The sequence below is a fragment of the Fringilla coelebs genome (genome assembly GCF_963513975.1).
Source record: "Fringilla coelebs genome assembly, chromosome: Z".
In the NCBI taxonomy this organism is placed as follows: Eukaryota; Metazoa; Chordata; class Aves; order Passeriformes; family Fringillidae; genus Fringilla; species Fringilla coelebs.
The window spans coordinates 11,339,048-11,366,890 of NC_140031.1; the positions used below are offsets into that span (position 1 = coordinate 11,339,048).

Here is a 27,843-nt window from a genome sequence, read left to right on the forward strand (position 1 = left end):
TTACTTGGTTTCAAAAAGAAGAAACCCAGCAAAGGTGGAGAAGCGTTGATGGTCCCCATGGAGGGCTCCATTTCCCATTCGCAGCCAAACTTCATCTCCTTTGGCGAGTTTTAGGACTGCACTGTTTCCTGAAGTATCTGCTTTCCCTTTGGATTCATAGCTAAGGATGAATATTTTAACAAGTCAGGGTTTTGTTTCTCAACAATGACCTAACAAACAGCTTTACCAAAAAAATCCAAGAAGTACATTGTTATCCCGAGCAAAACTTTCTTGAAAGACTTGCCAACATTTTTCAGCTTTATAAGGAAATTTTGGCAACTTTCTGCATTTGATCTCCTAGTCAAATTTTGCACCTTACCTAAATGCATTATTTAATTCCTTTCTGAAGTTCTGGAATTGTAACTTTTTTTTTCCAGCACAGGAAACAAATTTTTTGTTTGAAATGAAATGCTGCTCATTGATCACAACACCACAGATTTCCGTTTTTTTCAGATGCTTTTTTTTCCATTGAATTCATCCCAACTAATTTTAAGAGCCGAGTCCCTGTGCTCCCAGCACAGGCAGTGAGCAGACACAGGCAGCTTGCTCCATACTAAGCCTTTAATTGGAGCATGGGTACATTTGATATGGGCTAGCCTCCTGGCTTTGCCTGAGTGTTGGTCCCCTTTCTTCTACCTCTTGCCGTTTCTGACATCAGTTCTTCAGGGGGAATAGAAATGAAGCACTTTTTCTTTTGCAGAGATCTATTGGGGATGAAGCTGCCTGTGGTGGTGTGCTAATGATAAAGAGGCCGGTAAATGGAAGACTTTTGCTTCTTACTCATCCCTACTACTGCAACATAAACACTTCCCAAATTTAAAGTAAATTTCTCTTCCCTCGTGTTAACAAGACTGTGACTAGTCACTGAACACTTAATTATTTCTTTTCTCTGACAAGCAAAATGAGGATGAAGATCTATTTTAGTAGAATGACAGTATGATACCATTGAACTCCAACCCTGACTTGCAGTGCTAACTCCTTTCCCCTGAGTTTGAGGAAACAGTGATCAAGGCTGAATTTTAGGTCCAGCATCTATGGTATATATGGTCCAAATATGCAAGCAAAATAAAGTAAATTTTCTTGTTGGTTATTTTACCCTAGAGAATTTCTACCAAAATATGGACAATTTTACGTTTCTTGAAAGGTGAGCAAGCTATCACAACCATACAAATGTTTTTGCATTGGGGTGGCCTGGCCCTTTACTTACCTATATAAGCTGAACACTGTATTACCATTATGCATCAAGTACACGTACACTTCCTCCACATCTTCATGTTTCATCATATTGAAAGTAAAGAAATATACCCCTGAAAAGGTTATAAAAAACAACTTGTTTGCTTCATAGAAAGAAGTAATCCTGCTGCACATTTGAGCTTCTTGCTTAGAAATCATAACAGCTGTGGACAAAACTGCCTTCCAGTTGTCAGCAGATATTTTGTTTCTGCCTATAGCGTTCCAAAATCTGATTAATTTTAATTCTGCATATGGCAGGTGTTGTTCTTCCTGCATCACAGCTGCTTAAGAGGGAGGTTTGATGCAGCTGAGAAATAACCCATGAAGAACTGTAATGCTTCATTTCCAGCCACACATCTGTTGCAGGTCAGTTCACAGCTGAATTGGCATGGTGGAGGATGAGGATGAAGAGACTGACAAGAGGCAGGAGGTGGAGGAGCCAACTGTGAAGCTGCTGCTGCTTGCTACAACATTAAGACTGTGGTTCTGTCATCACAGTGGCTGAAGGGCTAAAGAGCCACAGCAAAGCAGACAGTCCTGCTCCCTCCCCAGCCCTGGCTGTGCCTCTTCCTCCTGCCTTTGTGTCAGCACCAGTCTCACTGGCTAACCACTGTTGGCTTGCTCAGTTTTCAATTAATTTTTCTAGAAAGTAGGTAGCAAGAACTCTGCAGACTGAGTGCAAAGGCCGTTAAATAGTGCCTCATCCTTTTTGACCACATGTCTCCCTATGGCTCCAATAATTACATTCTTTTGTGTTCCAGATTTCAAGGCAAGATGTATTCTGTTGCCTTGTGTATGGCAGTTGTCTGGTGTCAAGTGGGCAATGCTCCTTATCTCTCTCTCTGAGTGATCATAATCACTCCTCCCTAGGCAGGGAACATCTGCTGATAAGAGGCTATGGAATGTCACTGCATGGCTGATCAGAACTGTAACATCCCATTGTGAGATGCTCTGCCCAGAGGGAGGAGCCAAGCATTCCTACCCAGATATAATCCGGAGGTTCTGACACACCAGCATCGCTTCCCACTGAATTGCCCAGAGGAACAGCAGCTGCCTCTTCTTCCACGGATCTGCGGAGGAAGAATACACCCCTTTCCTACAGGACTCCCCTGCTCCAACAGAACCACGCCTGACACTCCAGGAGGACTGCAGCCCCTTTTCCAACTGGACTGCTACCAACACCCTGACCAACAAGGTGTCAGGTTGTGTTCTGACTCTGTCAGTGTTGTTCTAGTGTATTGCATATATTAAAGAGCTGTTATTTCCTGCTCCCATATTTTTTGCCTGAGAGCCCCTTAATTTAAAATTCATAGCAATTCGGAGGGGTGGGGAGGGTTTGCATTCTCTATTTCAGGGGAGGCTCCTGCCTTCTTTAGCAGGCACCTGTCTTTCCAAACCAAGACATTTTGTTTTGCAAATGCTCACCATTCACTGGAGCACCAAATCTCCCAGTCATGACATCAAAAAAATTCCCAACATTGGTTTCAACGCTACTGAAGATGATCCCACTGTTCTGGTTGCTGAAGTGAGTAGCCATCGAAGCCATAAACGCGACCTGCAAAAATTCAGTTTTTATTCAGGCAGTCGTTCATGAAAAACACGTGTGTAGAGCAACCATGTACAGATTTTTTTCCTGTATTAACAGTCTGTTTATTTTCCTGACAGAGATGTTCTTCTAGGGCTTGCTCCAAGGCCAATAAACTCCAGTTAACAAAACTCCCATTGAATGAAACTGGAAGAAGACTAGGGTTCTCATATTCAATTGGACTATTCATGACTGTAAAGTAAGTGTATGGTCAAGTGTTTGCAGTTCAGAACCTTAATTTCAGATTTTATTTACTTTTAAATCTTGCTAGAATGATGCAACAGCAATATAGTATTGAAGTGGTGTTTCTGACAAAAAGATTTTACATAGTTTTATGTATTCCCTAATGCACTTAAACTGGATATTGCTTTTAACTGCATGTGTGAAAGCAAACAATGCTTGGTAAAATCCAGGAAGGCTAGTGTTTCTTGCTTAGAGATACATGAAGCACTTTTATTCGAGGTGGAAGTGCTGCAGCTGGCACTCAATATTCAATGTTTTTTCTATCTTGTTAGTTGCCCTCAGTCTTGAAAACAGAGGGTGGTGGAGATCAAGAGGGGAAAATAAGAAGCTTAAAACTGTGCTTCAACTTCATGCTTCACTTCTTGTCATAGAAATATTTCATAGGAAGCAGTGCAAAACATCCCACACCAGACAATTTAAATTACCCTCAGCAAGATACCAGGGAATGACCTGCCAGCTGGCCTGGTTAGGGAAGGGAGTGACCTTTTCTGTAAGCCTGTCATCCCCCTGCCCCCATTATGTGAGTAAATGGGGAAGAATCAGAATTACTGCACTTTCTTGCCAAAAGGTTACATGTAGACTTGGCTTTTTATTTCTATCTCATCCTCTTAAATGACAAGTGTTCAATTGCATCTGGTACTGCCCATCACAAAAATGACTTTTTTTGTGAGATTCCAGCTATGCTGGTATTTAAAAAATAAAAAAACCCAGCCCAAACTCCTTTTGATTTCAGATCCAAACCAGAACAAAATGAAAACAGACAATCAAATGCAAGTCTGGATCCAGCAACGGAAATCGTTAGCCATCTGTTCTGAAATTTAAGGAGCTCCAGATGTGAGCTGAAAGCTTGGGCTGATTTTCCTTACCCCTGCATGGATACATTTTGTATTATGGCAAATTGTTAATATCTTGCTTCTCAGCCAGGATCACATCAAAGTTCATTGTGTGTTAAAGGAAAGCAGCTGCAGTGGCAGATTGGTGGAATTTATTTATTTATTGCTTCTTGTCTAGATTCCATTTCACAGTCTCTTTGACCCTGAGCTACTTTTTGTGGGCTGAACAGAACAGCAGAAAAATATATCTTTTCTCCCTGGGTCTCATTATGAAGTAGCAAGTCAACATGGACACACAAATTTTTTAAAAATAATCCTGTACTTAAACCAGTATTACATTCAAAAGTGTTTTCTCCTATACCACCACTGACTTTAAAATTCTTAAGTATGGTGGTAAGAAATACTGTAAATATTTTTCAACACATCTGATAAAAGAAGTAATGAAATTTTAAGTATTGGAAATAGATATTACAATATGAGCTTTCCTTGTTCATCCTCTTTTATCACTCAGTTTTAATTACAATACTACCATTGTCTTTATGTAAGGATAAAAACAGTGGTAGTTAATTTTAAAATTGTAGAAGGACATATGTTGAATGTAATTAAAGGTATGTTTATAAGATATTCAGCTATAACGTGAGTATATATTTTATGTATTTCTACATCATATATTATATGTATATTCACATATATGAATATGTATATATGTATCTGTGTGTGTGTATAGCTATAGATATATATTATATATATACACATATATATTTATATATACATACACAAACTCTCTGCCATCTGCCAGATTCCTGGGATTTGAAGAAGCTTTAATCCAAAAGCTCTGAGATTGTGCCAGTATAAGAGCTGAGCTCAACAACTCAGGCTTGAACCCATATTTAAATGCTCATCTCACTTTTGAATTATTCATTCATAGGCAGAACCTACATGGCCCCAAACATATTTAAAATATCTAGACATATAAATAGACATATAAATATACAGATAAGTACTGAGGGGTATCTTTTGAAACTAGGGGACTCTAACTTCACTCAAAAATTTTGAGCCTGTATTTTGAGGAGCTGGATACATGTGCTTCTGAGAATCTCATAAAGCCCAGCTGCCCTGAGAAACATGACTCCTTTACTCTTTCCATATGCTGTGGGAAGTGCAATTATTTATGTGATACAGCTTGGTAGGAAAATGATAGTCCCTGCTATTCTCCTTTAATAACCAAGATACTGGCTTTTTGCCCTCAAAGGGAAGCATGTATGTTTCTTCGTGCCTATTTCTCAGCTGGATTCTGACTAAAGCTTTTCTTTTCCAGAAAGATCTGGCAGAGCACTTTTCTCAGTAAGGACGAGGGCTGTATATGCCTGTTACAGTATTAATTTACAAGGGGATTTGCTTCTTAAGTATCTTGCAGTAATAGGGTGCTGTTTTTCCAGTGAAGAAAACCATAATCTGAGGTTTGCTGCAGCCAATATGAGCCAGAGATGTTGTACCTGCAGCTCTGGAGGAATCCCAGGGTAACCCTTCTCGCCTTTGGGTCCATGATGGCCACGCTCTCCTCTTGGTCCAATATCTCCTTTGTCTCCTTTCTCACCTTTGGCTCCTTCCTGGCCAGTTGCTCCATTATTACCATTGTTTCCATGATTTCCTGAAGGGAAACAAAGCTTTCTGTTTTATTTAAATAATTTATCATATTTTAACAGACAAGTGTGACAGGGTCCTCTTCCACCAGCTTGCAACACAGGTGATCTTCAGTGCCATGAACCCCAGGCTGAGATGAAAAGGATAAGAAACTGCTGTGTGGTCAGGTTGATGGTAAAGGTTTTGGTGAAGGACATAGATTTTAGGAGTTAACCCTCATGTTGCTGTATAAACTGCTGGTGTCTCAAGTCATTGCTTTGCTGGGGAGATGTGCAGGAAGACCTCAGCAGACAGAAGGCTCAAGGAAAGCAAAAGCCACTTTCAATTGCCACATACTAGGTAGCCTGCAGAAGTAGTTTTGCTTTTGCTTTAGTATAAACATCAATTTCCTGGTAAATTAAGTCAATCATGATAGGATAAGATAGTTTTGAATAAGATTTTGCTATCTTTAAAACACATCCACACAAATGATGGATGTAGCATTGAAGTTGTTAAAATCTGTGCTAAAAACAGGACAGTGTGTATTCACAGGGTGCTGGCTAGGGCCCATTTGATTGCATAGTCCTAGATTTAAAGAGAGACAAAATTTTTATAATTAAGCGTTTTTTGAGGTGGCTTACTGTGAGTAAATGAGTAAAACAACCCATTGCAAACGATACTCATGCATCTGCAGCTTACTTCCTGGTGTTGACTGACTAAATTACTAAGCAAATGTCTACGCAGCTGACAGGATTTTAAAGTTGGCTAGAATCACTGAGCAATTATTATGCCTCCTGCAGCAAAAGCCTGATCTTTCAGCTCAGAGAATTAATTAATGTCATCATTGTTCTAATTCAACCTGAATTGAAACTAGATTCTTTGCCACTCTGCTTGTTCTTTGATTATTCTCTCTTACAAATTTACAAGAAGAGTAGTGTTGTTTGAGATCAAATCTGATAATGAAGTGATCCTTCAGAGTTTTTCTATTGAGGAAAAAAAACTTCAAACAAGGAAGCCAAATGCTGAAGGAATTTATGCGCATTTTTGTTTGGATAGTGGAATCTGCAGCTCTGAAAAATAACAAGAATGATGTGCAGCCAGAACTGCTCTACCAGTTCAGAACAGAAGTCTGCAAGCAACATTTGATTCAATCAAGGGGAAAAGCAACTGCTGCTGTTCCCCTTACAGGCACAACAACATGAAATCCAGCAAATGAAGGAGACAGAAATCCCAGGGTGCAGGAGGCTGCTGCCAGACGTGCATTTGTGGTATCCTGCAGTGACAGAAAGTGGGACTGAGACAGGAAGGAAGGGCAAAGCTGGGACTAGGCCATGCCCCAGTGTGTCCACTGCAGCCTTAAAATGTGGCTCTAGTGTAAAATCATATCCTGCTTCTAAGAATGCAACAATTTATTAGTAAGTAATGGATCACTGAATTGCATTTTTATTGTGTTAACAGAAGATGTAAGATTTTCAAGAAGAGACAAGTCTGTCTTTCAGTGACCTGCTAATTTATGTTGTACTTCTGCTTTAGGAATGGTGATTTCCAAATCCCTGAAGGTAGATGATATAACAAACTGACACCAGCATGCAACCAACGTTTTCCCTTCTCTAGGCTCTTCTATTTCCATATTAATTATCAGATCAAAGTATATACTTTTTTTTGTGTATGCTGTTCTGCTGTGGACATTTTTTATGTTAAAAAGGGAGAACTTTTTATTATGAAAGAACAAAGTGAAGGAATTCTGTGGGAGAACAGAAGCATTGTGTTTCTGTAAAATATTGGCTAGCAGTATGCTAGATGAAGGAAAGCCCTTGAATACAGTACACAGTGACACAGCTGGACGTACAAAGGTGATGACAATAATCATCTCCAGGGAACAAGTTCTTTCAAGTTTATTGGGAACTTCATGCTGTTTTATGAGAGACCAATTTTTCCTAGAGATGTGATAAGATTACTTTCAGTATGAATTTGTGGAAGCTGAATTTTAATAACAAATAGGTTTTCAATGGAAGATACTTTAGAATAGAACTGAAAATATCTGTCTCCTCTGGAATTATAAAAAAACTTGTTCCTGAATCTGTCCCAAAATACTGATGTTTGGACCACTGTCTGATATTTTGTAGAATAACCTGTAATTTATGGCCTGCAACTGGACTGATAATAAAAGGGAATAAAACTTCATCTTTACCTGGCATCCCAGGGGGCCCAGGAGGTCCTGGGGGCCCTTGGTAGAGTCGAACTCCAAAGTCACCTCGGCAGCAGGAACTGCAGTCTGGATTCTGCGGTCCAGGCTGGGGGGGCTAAGTGCACAAAAATAAGCTTTAAGTCGCTCATTCATGGAGGACATCAATCTTATGCATGTTGGTTACAGGGTCTTCATTATATATTTCTGTTTATATACTTGGTCTGTTTTCAAAACAGTTCTTATCTGGCATGAAATTCTCACATAGGTTATCCCTGAAGATGTTATTTTTGGAAGATTTAAAGGAATAGCTCTTGAAGCATTCAAAAATCTATAATGAATATTTTAAAAAACCCAGCTTGCCCTGCTAAGTAATGAAGGGTTTTTAAAATAAATTAATACCAACTAATGAAATTTAGATAAATATTTCAATTAGATTCACATCCTGATCCCAAGGTTCACTGTTTGATTTTATTTCTCTACCTCCTCATTTGTTCCCTCTTTGTTTCTTTTCCCTACAATTCTTTCCTAATATCCTGAGATGCAAACCTTCAGTTCTTAAAATCTGGAGCTGGATAGTTACACCAATCCAACTACTGCTTTTCTTTAATCATTCCACTACTTGCATCCCTTCCCTTTCTTTTCCCTAATCTTTATCATTGTCAAATTACTTGCCCAATGCAGACTTATTGGTTTAGTGTCAGAAAATGAGCCTCTGTCAGGATGGGAGCTGTCAAATGAGCACACAGATGTGCTGTATTCCTGCCCTCAGTGTCATCACTGATGTCATTTGAAACATTCTGCCTGTGTTTTGGACAATACCAAGGCCCTGGAATTCATTGATTTCAGGAGGCTTAGGAACTTATGGATATAGAAAATTCATTCATGGCACCATCAAAATACTGCAGCTCCTCCAATGAGACAGACACATGCCCTGTCCAGCTGGAACCAGTGATGGTGGAGTAACCATGGGAATAAAGGCTGACTTGACAGATAAACAAACATCCTTCAAATTCAAAGAGTTATGGAAAAGTTAAGGCTTGCCAATGGGCAGAAGGGCTTCATACTTATGGGATTTGGTCAAGGCTATGCTTTTTAGATTAATTCTGGACAAGGTCTATACTTAATGAGAAAAATAGGTTCTGCCTCTTGAACTCTCTCTTCCTGGAGAACCTGTTTGTATTTTTCTGGCTGTTTTGTCTCTTCCAGTTGTTAGGCAGGACATAACTGACAATCACCAAATGTACTTTGTTTAATATTTCTAGTATGAGAGAAGAAATAGCCCTGCTTTCAGCCCATTTTCAATCCTCAAAAGGGAGCCAAGTACAAGAGGACTGGAATTGTGCAAGCCTGTTGTATCCCCTAAAAGAATAACGTTGATTTTTGCATTGAGATTACAATCTCCAGCTCTTTTTAGTGCTTCATATTCATGTTAAATGGGAAGGTGAACTAAATACACACCTGCCAAGAGCAAATAAGTCATATCAGCCTAAAAAAATCCAAATACTTAGAACAGATCATAATTGAGGGAAGACATGAATCCAGCAAAGTGGACTGCATGTGAGACTCTCTCTGTGCAGATGTAATTTGTCTTTTTCAGACAATGCACTGAAATCTTGAACAACTTTATTAGAGAAACAGCTATTTAAAAATAAAATAGATACAAGCAATGGTCATAACCAAGTGCTATTAGGCATTACCTCAGAAAAAAGCTTGTTGGGTTCTTAGGTGTGAAATAAGGCAAGTCCTGCCAGTCTGGTTGCATGCAACAGTTCCACTGTTTATGCAAGTCATAAAGTAATTAATTTATTACTTTTACTCTTTCATTAGGAGAAAAAAAATATTCATGGTCAGCTGCCAGGGATGAGGAATATTTAGGACTTTCTTGTAATCTTTAAAAGCAGAGAACTTCATGAGGAGTACATTTAAAGGAAAAACATGTTCCTAAAATAAAATTACACTCATATGTGACAGAGAGATAGTTGCAATCTATTTGCCAAAGGCATCTTTGCAGCCATTTGTGCATAAATTTTATCAGTGAATCTTTGGCTTTGCTGCCAGAACATGAATATGATTTAGGAGCTTGTGAAGTGCATCTGCCACATTGATATCCTAACACTGATAGAAAACTGGAACTATTTCTGAGGCTATCTGCAGAATTTCCCATGATTTAGTGTATAGGAGAATGATCTAGGCAACAGATGGTCTATGAAATTACCTTAATTTAAAGTGTGAACAAGTCATAATTGGAGATCCAGCCTTTGACCCTTTTTGACTTCCTGATTAATTTTATGAATTTCTGTTTTATTGTCTAAGACAATGCAGAAGACGAGTGATGTACCTCCACCATTCTTGGCTTCTCTTTAAATGCAAAATATCTGTCTCTGTGGGCACTTAGGCCCTCCGTGCCCCTTCTCCAAGCAAAGGAACAAACAAAAGTTGCCAAAATTCAGGGTAAAACACTGCTTGGCTAGTGATGTTTAAAGATTTTCAAAAAGCAACCTGAAATGGAAAAATGGTCTGTCATGACTCTCCTTAGTCACTAAAAGTTCTTGTTCTTGAGAAACACATGTTGTACTTTACATGAGTTAACAGCAGAGTGGAAGCTGGCCTTGCACCCACTGCAGCAAAGACAATAGTAACAACAAATACTATCATCTCTTTTCCACAACAGGGAATGAGACCTTCGAAACACTTCAGCAAGAAGGTGAAATTCCCCAGCCTAAATTCTCTTTAGCTGGGTAGAGCTATTCCATCTAAGTGGAACCAAGAAAGCAGGAAATAGGAATTGAATAGTTTCCATATTACTCAAGGGATAGAGAGAGATTTGACATGAATTAAAACATGTCAGTGCCACCTTTGTTCTTCCTCTGCCTAGAAATTCCTGGAGTCTGGAAGTGGAAAACACATATTGCGTAAGCCACTGTGTGATTGATTATCCCTGTCGTGCATCTGCTAGTGCTCCATTTCATTTCAGTAAGCCAAAAATTGCATCATTTCCCCAGAAAAGATTGCTTCTTGGAGATGGGCTGGCAGGTAAATGACTGCCATCAGCTGTACTCGCATCACCGGGCTTGTTTTTAATGTCACAACCAGCTCCCCAGCAGGCAGCTCCAGACAAGCTGCATTAAACTCCCTGATAAGAGACACATGCAGCCTGAACACACTTTCTGTGGGGGAAAGTTTGAGCCCTAAAAAGCCCCAAACCCTGCATTATCTGAAGTTGTGTAGTGTTAAAGGGGGATTCATCTGTACAAGGTCTGCAGCACACAGCTGCAGAGCTCTCCCTGCAGTAAAGAGGTCTGCACATGCTGGCTGGCTCTTTGGACTGTACGCGTTATGTTTTACACTGCTTACATTCTGCAAGCACAGTTTAACATGCCTACAGTTAAATATCTGTTCTGCTGAGTGCACTGGAGGAACATTCACCTCCTGCCCAAGAAATACAAAATGCAAAGCACTGTGAAGTTTTAATACAGGGAATACAGTGTTGTATTAAACCTATTCCCTCACTTGGATGTGTTTCAGTTCTTTAAGCCCAGGACAGGATTAAAATCAGACCTCTTCTCTGCTTATCATAATATAGGTTATTATTCAACACTTATCTGCATGTCCTTGATTTTGGCAATTCAAAATATCATATTTTGATCTGAAGAAATTTTAAAACCCCAGAGGGTAAAAGGTGAACTATACAGGACTCAAATATTTGTATCAGCTGTAGGAAAAACCACTCATGTTCTTGCTGTTAATAAAACTCATTGATCAAAGAAACCCCTTCATTTGAGTGGAATTTTGTTTTGCCTAGTGCTAGAAAAAGCTTCATCTTCTGCCCTTCAGATTTTTTTCTTTCAAATTTGGACTACAATATTTTGTGTATAATCAAGTTATGCCATTTTCCCTGTGTTATAAACTAATGACTGTAGTATGCAAAGTGCCATGAAAGGCAAAAAATATTCTCAGTTCAAAATGCAGATACCGCAGACAATTTAGAATTTCATTGCAAGCCTTTTTTCTTCTTAAACTCTCATTGATTTATATTATTAGATCTACTCATTTCATTAGTATCTGGTTTTTTTCAAGCTACTCCTTAGAATAAAATTTTTTAACATTCAGAAGTTCATTTTGTTTTGTCTCAAGCTCAAGAAATATACTTTATATGCATCATTTTCAAATAAAATTATTCTCTGCTAATTGAATCTCTCCAAATACCTCTAGAAATGCTGTAATTTTCTTCACATCAAAATGAGTTAGAAATATCTGAAAACTTTGATATATTAAATAATTAATACCTTGGGATAATTAGGAGTCTGTATTTTAGCATATATGATTTCCCAAGTTCACAGTTTCAACAGAACAAAGCACTGCTGCCTGTGTTGAAACCAGTGTCCCCAACCACTGCTGGTTCTACCAGCTCATTAAAAGATCCTATAAAGCAGCCCAGCAGGATACAGACCAATACACAGCTTTAATAAAAACTATTTCATAAATATATCACTAGTAATGTTAGCAAAAAAGAAAAAAGAATCTCATTAGCTTTAAAGATATCTTTAGAAGATTAATTCAGAGTACCTGGACTCTATCTGAGGTAGTCAGTTCTACATCATCTACCTCTGGTCTCAGGACATTATGGTCTGTAGATGTGCTATTATCAACAGTCCACTCTATAAGTTGATGCCGCTGTTTCAATATTTCCCTGCTTCTGGAACCTTTGTGACCAGTCTGGTGGTGACTTTGCAATATTTTGGCCACTGGTTTATAAGATCTTCTGCTCACCTCCATGTATTCATCTTGACACAGGCAAAATGGAAGAAAAAATAAAGCCAGTAGATGCCAACTGATGAAATCCTTCTCTGCCATGTTAATCAAAATAATTTTTCAGGAGTCCAGCAAATGCCTTGCAGAAGGAGAACTTCTTTGCTGCACCAGAAGTTATGTGGTCCTTTCAGCTTCTCCACTAGTAAGCCTGGCACTGAGACCAGTACCAGGTTTTATACGCTTGCATGCAATAAATAAAACTAAAAATGCCAAAGTGACAGGATCCTTCATCCAAAATCAGTCATGCTCCTTTAAACAAACCAGGCATTATTCACCACTTCACCACCACAAGGAAAATTGATTTGTATGCTGGAAATGACCACAGCATTTAATGGACTCCTGTGGTTCCTATTTGGGGGCATTAAAAAATGTAGCACCTTTCCTTTGGCATGTTTTTGTTTAAGTGTGAAAAAATGTGATGGAAATGGGGAACATGTGGCTAATGGTTTACGCTCCTTGATTAGACATGGAAAGGCTGTGAATTCACACTCTTAAATGTCTTTTGGACACAGTCACCTTTCTTATTTGCCAGGAAATTCACACACACAACTGCGTCAGCCCAGTCCGAAAAACCCTTCCAAAAGCAATTAGGAAACAAAAGCACAAGAGGAGCTTTTGCATATGAACCTGACCCAATGGCTGTTTCTGACTATGCTTTTCATTCACTAGAAGAAAAATATTGAATTTCTGTCAGTTGGCCAGCAGTGGAAGGAGACCGGGTAAGTAGCTTTAAAAAACTGGGTTGAATTCAGATTCACAGAGCCCCATTTCTCAGCATTAGTTCAACATGCTTGGCCAAGTAGTATTTTCTCCCTTGAGTTCCTAATGTTTTCCTAAATGTAATTGCCAAACCAAGTTTTATGTTTTCACTGCCAAGTAAATATAAATTTACCAGGGGCTTATTTCAGACTAAAAGAATCAAATTATATGTGTATAACAATAATATCCTTATTTTACTTCTTGAACCACCCACTAGTATTCTCTGGAAAGCCATAACTGCAGGATGCAGCTCTGTGCACGCATCCACAAGCACACCCACCCTCCCCAAAAGCAAATAGCTCCTTGGTCTGTGAGCAGGTTTGCACCAGTGCATGGCTGCATTACTGCATTACTGCAGAAGGCATTAGTCCCAGGAATGATCCCCAGCCCTGCAACGCCATGGCTGCTGAGTGATGGTAAGAGAGCTCCTGAAGGATGGTGAGAAAGGATTCTCTGTTCCATATCCTGCTAACCCCCATAGACACCAGGGGTCTGGAACAGTGCTCCAGCCAACTGGAGGCAGCCAAAGGCTGGTCTTCCCTTTTTCTCATTCTCCACCAGCCAAGTCTGGCATAGGAGCAGAAACCTCAGCTCCTGTGGGCTCAGTGCTTGCCCCCAAGGAGAAACATGACCGAGTTTTCTCAGTGACACTCACTATTCACTGCCAGGAGCAGAGGTGGTTATCCTGATTATCACAGCCCACAGGCTTGCCAGGCAGAATTGCATCTTCTTGCTTCATGCTTTTGTTGTGTTTATTGCTCCTGTGTTAAAGATTTAATGGCAGGATATCCTGATTATCACAGCCCACAGGCTTGCCAGGCAGAATTGCATCTTCTTGCTTCATGCTTTTGTTGTGTTTATTGCTCCTGTGTTAAAGATTTAATGGCAGGAACCTTTAATTGAGTCTTAATTCAATTGCACTGAATTTCAATCTTGGATTCCCAAGGCAGATATTCAGAATTATTACACAACACTTCATAGATTAGCACTTGAGCCTTCCTGCAGTATATAAATATTAATTAACTGAATCGTCTTGCAGAAGACGCTCATTAGCCTATGCTTTATGACTACTGAAAACCCTGATTTTTAAAAAAATGCAAATATTCTGGCTATTTCATCAGGGAAACAGAGGTAGAAGAGAATTTACAGAAGAGAGAAGCAAGACTTCATAAAACACAGTAGCAGATTCTGCAGAAGCTGCTGCCACCAAAATGGGATTCACTTTTCAAATAGGGAGGACTTTCTTGGTAGGAAGGGGGTTGAAAACCCCGGATTTTGTAAATCTGGGGATGACAAACGTTAATTTATCTTGGCACTTAATAATTTGATTCAGCAAGTGCTGGGAGAGCCCTGATGTTTCGGGCTGACATTAGGGCTTTCATAGCTTTCCAAAGTCTGTTCCAGGAGTTTCCTGTGGCAAATGTTTCCAATGTGAGTAATGAACATCCACAGCACCCATGTCCCAAAAGGAGAAAAAATAAAACCAAAGAGATTCAGGCTTCTAAGCCACCATCTATCATTTCATGCAAAAGCTGAAACAAGCATGTTTCTTGGCAGCTATTAGGAAGAAGAAAGATTCCTTCTCTTCCTTGCTCACTAATAGAGTCCACCTGGTCCCTGCCCATCACTGCTCTTGTGGTTTGATGCTACATACATTTTTTGGTCCCAATTAATAGCAGAGTTTAGATTTTGCTCTTTTATTTCCAGTCTTTTTGAACAGAATCCCATCTGCAGAAGTATTTGCTGCCCATTATTCTGCTCTGTGCCTTCAGCTAGGAATAGCAGTCCTACAAAATCATTGTCAAAAGGCAGAAATTCTGGACTCAGAAGTAAAAAAAAAACAATGGAGGAGTGGATTCTCATTCTCCATTCTTGATCTCCAGATGATCAAATACACTTGTTCAAACATGTGGCCTGAATCTAAAATAACAGGACATCAAAATAGCAGAGCTTTGAATTAACTTTCTGCTAGAATGAAACGCTGCAAATGCTTCACACTGAGGTAAACAGATCTTCCTGATCTGGAGATGAGAAAAGGGCTGACATAAAGGGTTTGGTTTTACTTTTAGATGCAAGGTTGGTGTGTATTGCAGGTGTGCTGACTAAGAAAGTAAACCTGACCCCTTCCCTACCTCTTTGCTATGCATTTGCACACCTAGCATCACCCTTCCAGCCCCTGCCAGCTGAACTCACACACGGCTGCCACTGCCTTTGTCCTGTTGGTCTCTGGCAGCAGGATGTGCCTCTCTCTGCTAATCAGCACCCCAAGATGAAGTGAAGCACGTGGGTCTGTTAATGTCAGTAATGACATATCAGCTACAATGCAAAAACTGTTGAGAGGAAAGCTGCTTCCCACCTTGTCTGTAGGCAAAAACTGCTCCATGAGAAAGGGGACTGACTCTTATAACCATCTTCTTCATAATCACATTGGGTAAATGGGTTATTGGTGAGGTTAGTGTGTAAAATTGAAGGCTACTGTTTTAAGAGGCAACAAAACAGAAGTATTACTACAAAAAATTTTGTAAAGTATTCTGTGGCCCGGAGAGGCTTGTATCTGTAGTTAAGCATTAGTGGCTCCTTCAGTTGCAGCTAATCCTGTTTGCAGTGATAATTCCTCCATACCACACACAGAGATAATCTGCCCCTGCAGTTTCACAAGCAAGTCTCCACTGAGACAGTAAAAGAGACAGGCCACAGCTGAAGGGATGAGAAGGGATGAGGGTTACCCTGTCCTGTGCCAGCACGGCACATTGACCATCTCCTAATTCCCAGGCCCACAGCTCTCTGGGCTCATTGCTCCCTGGGTACATTCCTCATCCTGCCCTCGTAGAGCTGCCCAGCCCCTGATCTGGCTGGAGCTTCCACCACTCCTGCAGCTGCACAGATGAAGTCTTCTCTCTCTGGTGCCAAGGAAGAACACCCAGCACGGCACTGCCCCTTGGCTCAGTGCTATAGCAGCCTTAGGCAGAGCCCTCAGACCTCAACTTGGCACCTTTGAAATCTTTTCTCATGTCTGTGCTGACCACTCCAAAGGCACAAATGAAGTGTTTTCGCTGAAAGCTTCTGTGATCTGCTCCTTTTTCTGTGGCAGTTTCAGTCAGTAACAGGGATTCAGGCAAAACCCACCACCCCCCTCCCCAGGAGAGCCTCCAGAGTGGGCCACCAAGGGGAAGACAGATCCATGGGGCTTTCCAGGTGTTTGTAACCCAAAAAGGGCTTACAGTCACGGCCCATGCATCACCTTCTCTCTGGCTGAACCTTTTGTTCTCCTGTAACCCGCAGCCACCGAGCTCTGCAGGCAGTGGTGGTGCAGTGAGTGCCTTGTGCAGTTTGGCTTGTGGTGCCCAAGCTGTGTGTGGTTTGCAGTCACACCAGCTCCCTGAGGCACACAGCAGAGTGGTGTGTTTTACAGGTGTTTCCCAAACTTACAGAAGGAAGCTATCCCACCAGCTGTGGAGAATGAAGGTAGGGCACATCCAGCTCCATTACATGGCTTCTGCCCTCACCCAGTGCAGATGTCTTCTCAGAAAGGTGTGGATTCTCCCTAACTCTGACTTTTCCACCAGTCAGGAAGTCCTCTTGCCTTGCTTGACATTGGAATTTTCTTTCCAATATGATATGAGAGCTAGGGCTGAGGTCCTGTCTCTCCACCCCCTGTCCAGCACCTCTTGGATTCCCCAGGGTAGTACCCTGAGGTGATATGCTCCAGCAGCCTGGGATTATCACTGCTGCCTCATCCCTCCATTTTTACAGCCTGAAAACATTTTTTCTCACCCCACCCCTGCACCTAAACTGAGAGATCCTCTAAAAGGGCAGAAACTCAGGCCTGAGCTCCCAGCTACGGGAGGGCTGCAGTCCTGATGATGCTCCAAAACACAGCTCAGCCCCTGCCAGCTCATCTGCACAAACGCTTGCTCCAGAATATGGGAGACCAGAGACACATTCACTCCATCAATGCCCTTTTCACTGGTCTGTGACAAACTGCCTGGATCAGACAGCTGACAGTCCCAGATGTGATGGCCAGGTGGTTTGTCCAAGTCCCTTTCAAACTTGAAGAAATAGATTTCACGGGGGTGATGGGGCTCCAGCGATGGAACAAATAATGCAGCGTGATAAGCTTTTTCCAGTGTGCAATGCATCAGTTATCCGTCCCTAATTGCAGAGCCAGAGCACAGCGACTTCCCAGAAAGCAGGGTGGGGAGAGAACAGACACAATGCCAAGAGAATAGCCGTGGTCAACATTTTTGTCAGGGATAGATATCCACGTTTGGATTAAACAAGATCTAACCCTAATCTTTGGCTTCCTCTTAATTCACCTTTTTTTCCCCTCAAGTTTCAAAATGTTTAAATTTATTACTTGAAATATGCTCTTCTCTGCAATTCCTTTGCCCTGGCCAGGACCAAAACGGTACACAGCTAAAATGCCCCAGAAACAATTACTGATTACTTTAACCACCCAAGAAGCAGTAAGGAACATCTTGTGGGAGCCCCTGTTCTGACTGCACCCCCAACTCAAACTCTGCACATGCAGGAGGGGTGGTGAGTTCAGCTGAGGTGTGCTGGTTTTGGGTGGGAAGCTGTTTCAGGTCCACAGATTTCTTCTGCCCTGCACAATGAAAGGCACAAAGACAAAAGGTTCTCAGTGTGCTCTCATAGTCAGAATAAACTGCAAAATATTTGTCTGTGGACTATAAGCAGAATTCCAGAGTTTGCATGACCCAGTGTCACACAAATAATTCCTAACAGAGTTTCTCAGATTCCAAAGGTCTATAAAAGACAATATGTCTTCAAGAAAGCAGACTATCAAGTGAAAAACAGAGTTTATATTAATGGTCAAACTCTCCCAGCTTTCCCTCTCCAGCTTGGGCCCAATGAACTGTGGCAGATCCATAATCCATTAACATGGTAAGATCTTGTTACTGGGATAGTTCTTGACTGTTTTGATTGTATATCTGATTATTCAAGTCTTTGTTTTATTAATATATTGGGACATGGAAAACCATCCTTCAAGGGTGGAGCTGTCAGGAAAGTGGCAGCACTCTGGATTTGCATTTCAGCTTTCTGGTGAGCTCTGCTGAGATCATTAGGCAAAAGATCCAAGCCCTTGCTTGTGAACACACTATGTCAAAATAATAAAAACCTGTGTCACCACTCCTGGGTCATGAAAGGGATAAAATAAATCAGACTGTGGTAGGAGGAGGCATGTCCATCACCACCTACCAACAATACATTCCCCAAATGGGCCAGCTTGAGAGGACCTAAGAAACCAGCCTTAGAAAGGTTGGGAAAAAGTTTGGAAAACCTGGTGTACAAAGCCAGCAGCTGCAATGTGCTGCTGAGGCTTAGCTTTTTGCTTTGTTTATTCCCCTTGTAAAAGGTTTGTGATAAATACCCCGTCCACAACCCTCTGTTTACCCTAGAAGAGGGAGAAAATGGATAGACTGGACAGAATTGAGAGGACATCTGGCACATTCACTTTCATTCATTGCTTGCCTGCTTGAACTAAAAATATTTTTTAAAATTTATGCTGTAATAAGAACTGGGAAAGAGCCACATGGACTGAAGACAAGTAAAACTGTCTTAGAGGGCTGGCAGCCCTTGCTGGGTTAAAGCCCAGCCAACTAGCACCATTTATAACAGAGAAGAATGAGTTTCCTACAAGGAAAGGCTAAGCTTGTCTCCCTAATTTGGGTTCTAAATATTCATGGGGGGAAGAAAAAAAGGTATTTTGAAAAGGATGTTATATCACCACGGTGGGGAGTTTATATTACACTTCTATACAATGGCTTTATACACTTGAGGAATTCCTTATTCATCCATAGAAAAGGATAGATACAATGGTCCAGACACTCACAGACCATTTCTAGACCTGTTACCAGCCACATCCAACCTTTGGTCTTGAGACTGTCAGCAGTGACTCTGGTTGAGGGGACAGCTCTTACAGGACTTTCTGGAGTTCCTCCAGATATTTTCTGCCACGTTTGTTACCAAATGTTCATGCCCTTATGACAGCCCCTGGACTGATCTGGAGTGAGTGAAGTGGAAATAAAAGCAAGCTAGACCTAAATGGTTTGGCTGGACCATTCTCTAGCTGTGCCATAGGCACAGATACTTCTGCTGCTGCTTCAAGTGTCTGTGTTACCTGGAGTTTTCCCTTTATCAAAGACACAAGAGCAGTCTGCTGCATCCTTGCTGCCAGCTAAGGACCTGAGCAACCCATTTATGGCTGTGTATCAAGGGAATGTTGTTTTAACCTGCCAGATCCATCAGGACAGAGGGGTGGTAGGAAGAGGTGCAGCCGAGGGGCCTCTGAGAGCAGTGATACCATTTCAGCCCTGGTCAGGGGATGGGAAGAATGTCCTTCAGTCCTGGAGAAGATCCTTCTCCTGCTCCCAGTCACGGGTGATGATGTGGAGTGGCTACCTAGAACAGAGCATAGACAAGATTAAGAGAATAAAACTAGGTGTTTATTAAAGGCCTTCAACAGATGCACCTTGGGCAGTTTAAAGCCTCCCAGAGGGGCTACACCCAAGATGGAAGATGGTCATAAGTTCTTCAGACAATTATAAGTTTGGTCTATTTGCATATTAGGGTTTAATCCTCCAATTACAACTTCAGGTAATGTAGTCATATACCCCCAGTTTGCCTCTCCCCCCAATTCACTTCTGTTTATACTTTTCAGGGCCTGGGGCAGTAGGGTGTCCGTGAGCTACCAGCCTAGAGAGGATTGTTCTGTCTGAATAAAATGGGACAGCAGTCGCTGACAGGCTGTGGAGTTTTAGAGCTATACCCTAAAGCAGTACAGGATCTGAAAAATGTGAAAGCTGAAATCCCAAGGCATGACAGTGAGGCAGTGTCTGCAGCCCATGGTGCGCCGCCCTTGGGGAAGATGCATCATGTGAATCCATTTCCGTGGGCTCAACCTCAGAAGATGAATAAAATGTTCTGTCATGGAGTAAATAAAAAAGACTACAGTTCAGCACACAGTGTAAAAATTAAGGGTGAAAACAATGCTGCCTAAGATATTTGCCCTTTAGACCTTCAAATGCTGAAGGATTTCTGCAAATTCTTTCTGCTAGCTACACTGGGAGTCATGTCTTTTCACTTTCATGGTAAGACAGATGCAATGGATAACCCAAAGCGGGTTAGAATAGCTTTTGGGTGGTGCCCCAGCATCAGACAGTGGTGTTTCCATCAGAGATAGCCATGAGGTTGTAGGATTGTGGATAAATCCTTCACTGCTCACTTCAGAGATAAATCCTTCACTGCTCACTTCAGAGCAGTTCTGGTTCTTGTTCTCCCTGCGCTTCCATAGGTGGGGAAAGCTGTGAACTTTCTTGAATTGAGTAATTTCTTATGCTTTGCTTCCATTCCTTTTTACCTGTCTGTTGCTTTTAAGAAGGGTTAGATGTTTCTCAAGCTTGTAGTGCCAAGATCCACATGGTGGATGATGCCACCCCTCCTGGCACAATTGCTCTGTACCCTGTTGCTGAGGTCAGCAGGAGCCTCTGCTTTGCTCTTCCCATGCTGTGCTTTTGTCAACAAACAGGACAGCCAAAAAGCTTCTCTTTGGGTAACACAAAACTAAAAGTCATGTGAAAAGCTGAGGACCTTGTATAAGCAATTAATTCTCTCCAGTGTAGTGTAAGTCACACACCCCAAACACAGAGACTGGACAGTGAGGCCCTGCCACAGCTCCCTCCTCACCAGTTCCAGGTTAAAATGATCCCTGCAAAGGTGCAGGTTTGAGCACACATCCTGAGGTTTTACTCCAAATAATATGTAAAAAGTCATAAATTCATTCAAGAAATGGGTGGACTCTGAGCTGGTGCCTTTGCTGTCATCCCCTGCCAGAAAGTTCAGTTTCAAAATCATGTCCCCAGTATAATGCAATGCAATGTAATGGCTGTGTTACATCCACCCACAGCATGACCATGTCAGTTTACTTTGTTAGGAACATGCTATGGAAAGACATGTTGCTTTTAATTTTTAATAATACCTTACGTAAATAAACCATTTCTTTTTGTAAGTCTTACCAGGTAAAAGCTCACAGAGATAAGTCTTTTGTTCCAAATCAATTGCTGCTAAGGTGTATTAATTAATTTAATTTTTTGTTAACTTACTATTGTTTCTATTTAGGAAAAAATTGGGGAAGTTTGTTTGTTTGTTTGTTTGTTTGTTTTTCTGAGAAGTCAATTCAGGTGGGGTTGAAAATGGTCAGAGGGCTGGAGCACCTCTCTTGTAAAGACAGGTTGAGAGATGAGATTGTTCAGTGCAGAAAAGAGAAGGCTGCAGAAACCTTTCTGTGGCCTTTCAATGCATAAAGGAGGCTTTTAAAAATTGTGGAGGCACACCTTTTAGCAGGGTCTACTGTGATAGGACAAGGGCCCTTAAAACAAAGAAGGTTTGATTTAAATTAGATATAAAGACATATTTTTTAGAGTGAGGATGGTGAAACACTAGGACAGGTTGCCCAGAGGGGTGGTAGATACTCCATCCCTGGAAACATTCAAGGTGGAATTGCAGGTGATTGGAGTAGGTGACCTTTACAGGCCACTTCCAGTGCAACCCATCCTGTGATTCTAAGAGTGGAAGACTGGGTGTGTTCATAGGAGGTATCGTTTTTTCGGATTTATTCAGGCAACACAGGCTTTGGAGAGAAATAAAGAGAGCTGATTTCTCTAGCACATTTCTAGAAAAGCCTCAGAAACCTCAGGACACAGAAGCTGCTAAAGCAGACACAAATGAACGATCTGATTTTAATGTAGCTCATTAGTTCGTAAGAAAAACAGATGGGACCTTGAATTATGGCCAAGAGCTCATCTGCAGTGGGACACTTTTGGCTCAGCAAGTATCACTCCACATCTGTAATTTTTATTAACTTCTTCAGTAATGTCAAATTCAGTTTCTGGTGGGAAAGAAACCTGAGTATTTTTATGAAAGGCTCAGCCACAGGATTGTTAGCAAATCTCTGAGAAGAGACGCTGCAGAAGCACGAGGCAGCCAGCCCTGCCTCTGCCTCCACCTCAGGAGGAGTTACCGGGGTGGGGGGCAGGAGAAGCAAAGCTGTCACTGCCATCAGCTCATCTCTTCTGCTGCTCCCTGTCCCAGCTGCAGGCATGGGGGGAGCAGGCAGCACCAGGAGGGTGAGCAAGGGACACAAACTCTGCACCCACTCCGGCAGCCTTTGGACATGTGTGAGCTGTTGCTCTGCTGCTCTGCCTGCCTGCCTGCCAAAAGCTGGTGGACCACAACCCCACGAGGGAACTTGGATGGCACTGACCAAGATCATCCCCACCAGCTGAGGAGGGGCTGGGCAAATTTGGGCTGGGCAAATTGTACCCCCTGTCCCCAGGCAGCTCCTCTGAAGACTCAGTGTCACTTGTGTCACTTGTCTACTGTCAAAATTGATGCAGAAGACCAACCACAGATCCCCCCATTTACGTAATTTTTTTTTTTCAGAGAAAATCTGCACTTCTCAGGGTGCCTCTGAAAGATGAAACTCAATCCTTTCAAGTAATTTCTAAAAGTGATATCATTACCATATGCTGCAGCTGATGGGATTCTCCTTCCCGTTTCCCCCTGCCTCCTGAAACATACCACGTAGCACAGATTACCTGTGTCCTAGGAAACAGGAAAGCATACATTTTCCTGAAAACCAGGAAAAATCAATTCCCTTCGGCAGAAGGATGCCAGGAGGTTGCTCAGGCAGAGCAAAGAGGAACATCACAGACTGAGGCTAAAGGAGTTCACCCACCAGCAGGAGAGAAGTGCCTATGCAACTCAGAAACACAGATTTACCATCCCACAGTAGTGAATGTAACTGGACCTGTGAAAACCTGAAGTGATCTGCTAAAGTTTAAATTATAGCTGGCCACAAACACTTTGCTAGACTCACAGCTTCTGTCAAACATCGCAGTGCCAGCCCGCTTCTGCACAGCAGCCACAGGGGAGAGGGGCCTCATCTGCCTCCTCCCTAGCAGCAAGCCTGAACTGAGTCCTCAGGGAAGGCAGTATGAGCCAGAGACTGCCCACCACATATGCAAATTTCTTTTAAAATACACTCTTCTGCTTGGCTTAGTTGCAGGTTCTGCTGTAAATTAATTTCTGCATCCAAACAGGTTCATGCCTTGAAGGAATTTGCTATGTGACATGGGATCTGTCTATGATGGGCATTGCAGAGAGGAAATATTTGCTTCTGGGGATGGGAAACCCCAAAACGACCAGAATTTCTAGTGGTCTGACATTACTATCAGAGCAAGTAGGATGCTCTGTGTGCAGTGAGCAGAGCAGCAGGAGCTGCCACAGGAGCTGCCCAGTATGGATTCCTGCACTGGACTGAGACACTGCAGCAGAGGGAAGGCAAAGAGGGTGAAAAAGGGGAAAGGAACATTTCAGCAGGGGCCAGACCCAGCTATCCAAAATAGGATCCTTTGAAACAAGCTTTATCAGCAGAGGGAGGAGGCAGCCCCATTTGTCTCCATGCCTGGAGTGCATTGCGTGCCTGCAGCTTGGTGATGAAGGAGACAGATCCTGCCCGGTGCCACGCATCCCTTTTAATTGAGGAAAAGCTGGAACTGAACCTGGCGTGAGACATGGCAGTGAGGTCTGTGGGAGGATGTTGCCAGGGAGCCTGGGCCAGCTGGAGCTGCTGCTAGCAAGCCCTGCCAGCAGCTGCTCTCCCTGTGCCAGCTCTGTGACGGTCACAGGGGTGGGCATGGGTGGGTTATAGACCCTTTTTTCTCCAGCACAGCACCAAGTTCCAGTCACACTTGAAGAAAGTCCTTACACCTGTGTTTTCATCTTCTTTTGCTCAGCCTAGAGTTTGTTTATTTTCTGGTCTGGGGCTACTTCAGGAGCTGCACTCTGTGATCAGTAGATGGGATGCTGGAGGGGCTCCAGAAGCTGCTGCTGGCCCCAAGGACCAGGGAGAATTTGGGAATTTGATAGTAAGCTGTATCTCAGAGCTGCTTGTGGAGGCTTCTGAAGGTCATTCAATAACTTCCTCCGTCACATAAGAGGAGGATGTGTCTGAGCAGCCATGTGCTTTTGATAAGCTTCTGAAAGAGCAAGATCAGAAAACACAGAGAGCTAATACTATCTAAACTAGAGATAGTTTAGATGACCAAAACCATAGATTAAGAACATGAAATTTTCCTTTACACAGGATATTTTCTATGTGTCAGAATTACCGGGGCTTTGCTTGCCAGCCCTAATATATTTTGACTGCACAGGAAAAAATTGTGTGTAGAAAATCCATTCTTTGAGAAATCAAGGGAGACGCTGAACACTTTTAATCTAAATTATCCTCTTATGCCAATCCATTTCAAAACAGTGTCTGTCATTACTCTGGATACATACTTACTCAACTAACTTATTTTGCGCTTGTGAAACTTGGGGGTTTTTGCCGCCCATTTGCATTTCGTGGTACAGTGTAGTGAGTAGTGCCATCATCCTTGAGCAATCCCTAGGGGATTTTGCACCATGAATATCTTGCTGGGTACTACAGAACCCTTACAGATGCTTGTGTGAGGAACCATCTGCTTTTAAACTTGTGAGAGGTGTTGGGAAGGAATACAAAACTAGAAGTATGGGTTATTTGGTTGATGTTTTTTTTAATTTAAAGTTGGTGTGTATCTGAATAGTTGACCCAAAAGGTAATGACATAGCTGATCACAAAATAACCCTAAAAAAGTGACTAAGGAGATAAAGCAATGCTTTATTGAATAGGGTAATTTCTCTCAGTCTCGCTTGAACAAAGGCAGCACCATCTGTTGCTGTGTGTGCTGTCAATCACAGGAGCTTTTTTCCTGCCCAGAAGACGATTAGGAGAAATGAACCATATGCCAGAGAAATTAAATGAGGAGGAAAATGTTTATTTTCAAGGTGGGCTTAGACTGGAATAATTTAACCTGATCCATTGGAAACGTGGGGCTGAATCACAAATGCTTTTTCATTTTACAGGAACAATGCCCTATCTGTGAGGCTTTTTTTAAAACCTGGTAAAAGCAGTGCTGATTTCGCATTTCTCCAGCAGTCTTGCAGTGTAGGAGTGACCCTCAAGAAGTTATAACAACTGAAAATGGAAAATACATTCAAGGCTTATTCTGACCCCTAAACATCAGGTTGAGTATATTCCTCAGGATGCCCCTTATCCAAGCAGCACCACCCATCATTGCCAGGCTGGTTGGGATGCTGCATTTCTCTGGAGTGCTTTCCTGTCACTCGCTCCCAGAAGGGTTAGACGACACTGTGCTGAAAGCCCTGCTTCCAGCTGGAAGCTGTCTGGCAGCCAGGCTCTCACATTGCTGTGGCTAACCCCTGATAGCAATGGTGGAAAATTCCTCTCTGTTTTCCTGCGTGAGCCAACGTATGAAAGAGTGTCTGGGCTATGGAGCAGACGTGGGCAAACCATGGAATGCGAGCAGGGATCTCCTGGGCTATTAGGCTTGTGCTGTTCATCACCCTGCAGTTCACTCTGTTAGGTGGAGATCCTTGTCCATGGCTTAGGGGAGGAATGCTGCTGTTTATCGAGGTTTTGCTGCTCCCTTAGTGAGAGCTTCCCCTGGGGAGTCTACGCAGCGCAGATGGCTGGAGCCAAGGCAAGCTGGGCAAACTCTGTGCGCTCACAGACCCAGACACGGGAGAGGGGATGTTTTATTTCAACTAGTCTGCTGTAAAGAGTGGCTTACAGTCTAAGTTATTCAGAAAAACATTTGGCAATTATGATTGTTGCTTGCACAGCACAGAATGTGCTTTTTGCAGGCGCTGGAGTAACCTAAGTTATTGCAATCCACGTGTCTGCAGCAGTAGCACCCAGAAGGACACTCAGGGCAGGAGTCTTGCATCAGTGCTGTGTTCTTCAGGGCGCAGTGCTTGGTGGCATGTATTGGCACAGGACCTCCAGCATCCATCCCAGAGCAGAGCAGAGCTGCCAGGAGCTGCACACCTCCACCCCGCTGCAGTCCTTGCCTATTGCTTCATGCAGGACGAGGGCCAAATGTTTCCTTTGTCTGAATTTTGAATAGGAGGTGAGGAAAACAAACTACAATGTTCTGAGCAATTGAAGGAAGGTGCTGAAAGAGCCAGAGGAGACTGGCAGCTGCTGTTCTCCTTTATTTCAAAGTTACGTTTGGAAAATTGGATATCGGTGTTATGGTTGAGATACCTTAAGGGTGCCTGATGGAAAATGTGATTTCCTCCAATCCCCTCCTCATTCCCCACACTCAAGTGTTTGGTTTCCTTACATAAAATATCAGAATAAAACTGACATTTGTTTCACATCAAGTCTCAGTTTTCACTTGAAGTTTTAAAATGTGAAGAGAAATAAGAAAGAAAAAAAAAAGGGCGGCTTTCTTCCAACTTTTTTGAAATGGTTCTTTCCTTTTGTCATCCCACTGTAAAAGTGTGACAATATTTTAAAAAGGGGGATAAGTGAAGATTTAAAAAGGCAGAAACAGAGTAAGCTAAAATGCACAAATTAAACATTCTTTCTTTGTTATCTGCTTTTCAGAACTACATTAGGTTACTTATTTGACTTTTCATGTTGAGATTTTGGTCCAAAATCAAGGCAGTTTCACAGAAGTTTTCAACATCAATAAGATTAGAGGCTTCGATGGAAAAATACTCATCAAAATTGTTTGAGGATTCCTTCCTGAGCAGACTGAACGTGTGAGGGCTGCCTGGAAATGGCAATACCCATTCCAGATATCCTTGCCACTTGACAAGCACAGACTAGCATAAGAAGTTGGAGGTGGGTACATTTTGTAGCCACACAGGGCACAGCCACACTCTCCTTGTGCACCCCCATCTAGACCAGGGAAGCAACTGCTGCTGGAGAGAGAAATATTAAATGCAAAGTTGGGATATCACTGCCCTCCAGTCAAAAGTGCTGGGAACACCATAGGAACACTGGTGTGTCTTCTGCGAGATCTGGGAAACTGCAGAAAGTAAATATATACATCAGTGCTTGACTTTTGTCTGCTCTGGTTCTTATGTTAGGAGAAAATAAAGGGAATGTCTCAGAGGAAGACAAAACAAGTTTAAAACAAATATTCCCACCTCCAGTGGTATGGTCTCATCTCCACAGCATGGGAGGTCACAGCTGAAGATGCTCTGTCATGGCAGAAGGCAACTTTGAGGGAGACTGACCCACGGAAAAAGGCACCAGGCAGGGAGAAAGTGCAGGAAGCTTCATGTTGGGGTCCTGGACCTGAGGGAGTAGTGTTAAAACCAGAAAAATTTCTCACCAGAAAGCTCACCAAGACTGGATTTTACCTACAGAATAAATCAGAGATCACATCACTGTTGGTGAGAGCAATTCTGGGAAGATGCCCAGGGAGCATTGTGTGTACAGGAGGCAGAGGTTCACTAAAATCTGAGTGCCACAGCCCTGTCACACAGGCACCCTTCGGCTTTGGGCCTTGAACACCACGTGATGCTTGCACAAACCCAAATAAACATATTATTTTAATGAAGTGTGGACTTGTCCTTGTTTCAGTCTTAACACAGAAACCTGAATGTTGGCT

General features: G+C 42.2%; 1 protein-coding gene across 1 annotated transcript; it reads right to left on the bottom strand.

Annotated features, from left to right (window-relative positions):
- On the bottom strand, nt 1–12,598 carry C1QTNF3 (C1q and TNF related 3; the record flags this gene model as incomplete). Its single annotated transcript, XM_084225400.1, has 6 exons — nt 1–160; nt 1,247–1,346; nt 2,698–2,827; nt 5,430–5,584; nt 7,748–7,859; nt 12,311–12,598. The coding sequence occupies 6 exons, from the start codon at nt 12,596–12,598 to the stop codon at nt 1–3; spliced, it is 945 nt and encodes a 314-aa protein (XP_084081526.1).
- Nucleotides 12,599–27,843: the final 15,245 nt, after the last annotated feature.